This window comes from Elaeis guineensis, chromosome 3 (assembly GCF_000442705.2).
Source record: "Elaeis guineensis isolate ETL-2024a chromosome 3, EG11, whole genome shotgun sequence".
Lineage (NCBI taxonomy): Eukaryota > Viridiplantae > Streptophyta > Magnoliopsida > Arecales > Arecaceae > Elaeis > Elaeis guineensis.
In genome coordinates this window covers 102,374,000-102,378,638 of record NC_025995.2, presented here as the reverse complement: position 1 = coordinate 102,378,638, position 4,639 = coordinate 102,374,000, and the positions used below count along the sequence as shown (strand labels likewise).

General features: G+C 39.5%; 1 protein-coding gene across 2 annotated transcripts; it reads left to right on the top strand.

Annotated features, from left to right (window-relative positions):
• The first annotated feature begins 1,677 nt into the window (after positions 1-1,677).
• On the top strand, positions 1,678-4,458 carry LOC105041357 (transcription factor IND). 2 transcript variants are annotated; one of them, XM_073254175.1, is made up of 2 exons: positions 1,678-2,627; positions 3,894-4,458. In XM_073254175.1, exons 1-2 carry the CDS (start codon positions 1,969-1,971, stop codon positions 3,919-3,921), a joined length of 687 nt encoding a protein of 228 aa, XP_073110276.1. In that variant the 5' UTR covers positions 1,678-1,968; the 3' UTR covers positions 3,922-4,458. The 2 variants fall into 2 exon arrangements, with proteins under 2 accessions (XP_073110276.1, XP_010916601.1); XM_010918299.4 differs by lacking the exon at positions 3,894-4,458 and having other exon boundaries at positions 1,683-2,790.
• Positions 4,459-4,639: the final 181 nt, after the last annotated feature.

The following is a 4,639-nucleotide window of genomic DNA, read 5'->3' as shown; positions in this document are numbered from 1 at the left end:
ATATTGTTAAAATAGCTATCACCATTAGTCTCTTTATAGCATTCCTTCAACTCGAAATCAAAATTAATCCAAATAATAGATGGATCACATGATGTATAGCTCCTGTCAGGATGAGTTAAGCACTACTAGGACATATCAAATTCTTGATTTTTTTTAAAAAATAAAAAATAAAAAGTGGAATGAGCAAATCTATTCTTCACAATCACAAGATACAATGCATATTCAAAAGTTCAACAATGTTGGACCACCAATCCATCTGAGATTTTGGCAGTTAGTCCATGGCACCAATCAAGAATCTGATTAAACTTTTGTTCCACAACATATAAAATATTCACTAACTCTTGTTTTTTTTTCAGAGAGGAGACAGCATAATTTAGTTTTATGATAGATTTTGGTGGCCCATAAAGTGGTGGAAGTGTCACATGAGGAGCTCTTGCGTCTTCAGCTACGGTTCCTTCTTGATCAGAAATTTTAAACACCAGCAAGCGTTTATTTAAATAAGAACTAACTACGAAGAATTACTTTGAAAAATAAAAAAGATCGGAAGCAAGAGGTGCAGAATGACTCCGGGACCCTTCGCTCCTGGAATTCTGATGCATGTCGGGCCATTTAACCCCCCCAACTCCCTTTTTGCTCCTCTGCTGCGTGTCCATGTGAACATGGGGGCTGTATCGATACTCTAAAGTTATTAAAATTATGGATTATTTTAGATTTTTTTCCTTTATCAGATTAATGATTTTTAAAAAATTAGGAAAAAAAATCATTTCGCTATTCACAGTTGACTTGCTCAGAGGGTATCAAATGTCCCATCACTAATAACAATCTGGCAGGCTAAAAGAAGGGTTAAATAGGATGAAGACATTTCTTGTTCCAATTATTTCAGTTCAACACATCAGATATATATAAAAAAATACTCCATTTGTTCCAAAGATAAAGTTGTCCTTTTGTTTTTTTTGGTAGAGAACCTGTCCTTTCAAAATGTAAGTAAAAACGACTTCTCTCGTTTAATCTGGAGTAAACTACTCCGTCTTGTATAGGATAGTAATTTATTCTGAAATAAAAAGGGACAGGAGAGCATTAATCATATAAGTGCCTGACCATAGTTAATTGAGCAGTGCATTAGGAGATCCGATCCAACTCATGCTGGGAGAAGAGTGCAGCATGTGAGAGGTACTTGGATCCTATGCTGCAACTTCTCACCCACCATCCATCATATGCTGTGATTTCAATATATGGTATGTAAATCATTGTCTTCTAAATGACATGCTAGCGTTCGTTGCTTGTTTGCTGAGGTGATGAGACCCAAAAGCTTATAACAAGTTCTCTACTTCGCTTCAGACATCCCCGGACTAGTTTGAAAGTTGAAAACTTAAAGGCTGTGGCCAATCCCCTGCTTTCTACTGATGCTGTAAACTTTTAGCGGTTATTTTTATGAACAGAACAGGGGAGGAAAACGAAGGATGTCAAATGAAACCCAAACCCCACCAACTAAGGAGTAAATACATTAACGGATAAATAAATAAAAGAAACAAATCTTTCTAAAACTAGAAAGGGCAAATCCTATATCATTCTATATGTTTTAGAACATGATTCTATATTATTTTAAAATTAGTTTTGCGTCATGAAGTGTTATATAACGCTTCCTGCTTGACTGGCGTTGGGCTGGCAAGATATATAGATAGATGGACAGAAAGATAAGAAAGATATCCTCCCTCTTTTGCAGTCTTGTATTATTCCTCTCTTTTCCTTTTCCTTTTCCCGTTGCTTTAGGTCCCCCCTATCTCCTCTGCAATCCTCTTCCTGCACTCCAATTAAGTGCCCACCTCCCTCTTCCCATCACTTCTTTCATCCCTCTGCCCTCCGTCCCTCAGCTCATCAATTTCTAACTCCTCTCTCTCTCTCTCTCTCTCTCTCATTCTATCAATTTATATTGCTCTCTCTTTCAAAAGTTACAGGAGCTAGGAACCAATGGATGTGGACTTCACAAATTCTCCTCCAGAGGCCCAAATGGACCTGATGGCCATGCTGATGGGGATGGGGAAGCCGACCGATTTGTCGAAACCTCCACAGCCGTCGGCCGAGTTTGGCAGTGGTCCCCCGCCACCTTTCTACAATGCACCTAACTCCCACACCGCTCCACCCTCGTCAGTAGTCGTCGGCATGCCGCCTTCAATACCAACCACCCCCCCACACCGTCTTATCCCTCCCACGCTCCGCGACACCTCCCACAGCGACAAGCGAGCCTCCGTGGAGGCCATGAGGGAGATGATATTCCGCATCGCGGCGATGCAGCCCATCCACATCGACCCTGAGTCCGTCAAGCCGCCCAAGCGGCGGAACGTCAGGATATCGAAGGATCCGCAGAGCGTGGCGGCGAGGCACCGGAGGGAGAGGATCAGCGAGAGGATCCGAATACTGCAGCGGCTGGTGCCCGGGGGAACCAAGATGGACACCGCATCCATGCTGGATGAGGCCATCCACTACATGAAGTTCCTCAAGGCTCAGGTGCAGTCGCTCGAGAGGGCGGCAGCCACCAGCCGGAACGCTGCACCTGTTGGCACTGCCGTGGGGTTCTCCCCAGTCGTCACGGATTTCTCGAGTGGGTGCTACCCTTGCTTCGAGAAGAGGTAAGAGAAACCAGATCAGGACCAGTTCTTATGTTGATCGACTTCAAATGAGATGGACTAATTAATAAACTGATATGTCTGTTAATGATGAGGAAGTGCATGTGGAACATGGATGTGTGAAGGATGGGGTGATGAAGAGAGCTATATATGTTGTTTGAACCAAGATTTTGTCGCATGCACCTCCTCTCTCTCTCTTTCTCTGCATCCCGTCTTCTTGTTCAACCTAATGCCTGTTACTCCCTCTCTTTTGTAATTCTCCCTTATAATAATAGTAACAATCTCTCTGTAGCTCCCTCTCTCCCGCACAACATATACGAGAGACGCAAGTGATGATTAAGTTAATTTTGTTGTTGTGTGAGTACAAATCGACGGCAAATCTAGTTACAGAAATTATTTAAAATAGATTGGCACATCTCTTCTGGCATAGAATAGGTTAGATATACATACATGCGTATGTTATATTCTGCTAGCAATAGTTAGTGTACCTTCTTATCGATGTGAATATTTTATATTATCCTACTTCTGATTGATTGATTTGTCGGATTCTTAACCTTCTAGTCTCTTCAATTCATTTATGTCATCTCTCCCGATCGATTGTTTTCCTTTCTCAACGACAACCTCGTGCGTCATTATTCTCTTCCGCCGACTAAAAATAGTGGAGCCGATCTTGGTCTGTCCTATGTGATTCCCTTTCCACCTACTAATCATTGGCACCATGTGAGTCTTCCACATCAACAACAACCTCCCTTCCAATTAGAGTTGAAACTAAAACGGATATGAATCAGATACCACCATATTCATAATCATATTTATTTTTTCTGATAAATATAAATAAAGATACGAATATTATTCAAATACAAAAATTCATATCTATATTTATTTTAAATGGATACGGATACAATTCAAATACTAAAAATATGGATATAATTATAAATATTACTTAAATAATTAGATTTTCTAACAAAAATATTACTGAAGAAATAATAAATCAAGTTAATATAACATATTTATATAGTTGCATATTTTTTTAAAAATTAATAAGTATTATATAAAATTATATAAGATTACATATAGATTCAAATATTCAGATATGAATCGGATTGTTGTCTATCTATATCTATATCTATTTTTCTTTAAAGAATATGGATACGAATACAGATATTAATCAGATTTTTCAATTTTTATTTATATTTGTATTGATTCGGATACGAAAATAAATTCGGACTAATCACTTTCATCTCTACCTCCAATTCTTTCAATGGGAAGGAGGAATTGCGGTAGAGCTTATCCCTGACTATGTACAAAGTATTCCATATGTAAGATTCACAGGGGTCTCTTTGTGGCTGGTTTCCATGTCATCGGATGCATGGGAATTCCACGTGAAAGACTGACGGGAACGGCACTGCGAGCATGAGGGCGAAGGTGTGACGTCTACGTCTGCGGTGGTCGCAGCCGCCACGTGAAGGTAGATCCTCAAGGCTCAATGCATTGGATTCTTGCAAGGCCAAATGATGGCATCCGGGATGCCATGGAGACACTGTTAGCGATGCTTTTGCGGATTGCGGCCGGGCACGAACCCTAGATCGTTTATTATAATATTATTGTTATAGACGTGCATGTACTAGTGCGGGAGACGGAGGGGCCCACTTAAAAGGGGAATATGACCGGCTGGGATATCATCAAAAAAAAAAATCATGATTTGATTCTTTATCTGATAAACGTACTTGGGACTTTGAGTGCTGTAATTCTCTTGTATATCTTCCTTCCTTCATTTAAACAAGAAGTAGAATATATATATATATATATATATTAAGTAGTTCATGAAGGTTTACATATCTTGAAAAAGGATTATGTTTAAGACATGCACTACCAAGTCCCAAATCACTGCTTTCTGAATTAGCAACTTTTCATGATTTGATTCTTTATTTAGAAGTATTTATACAAAGGTTTGGAATGCAAATCTCAAGACAACTTAGAGACATGTCATTCTATACATGGAACCTGTCAGATGA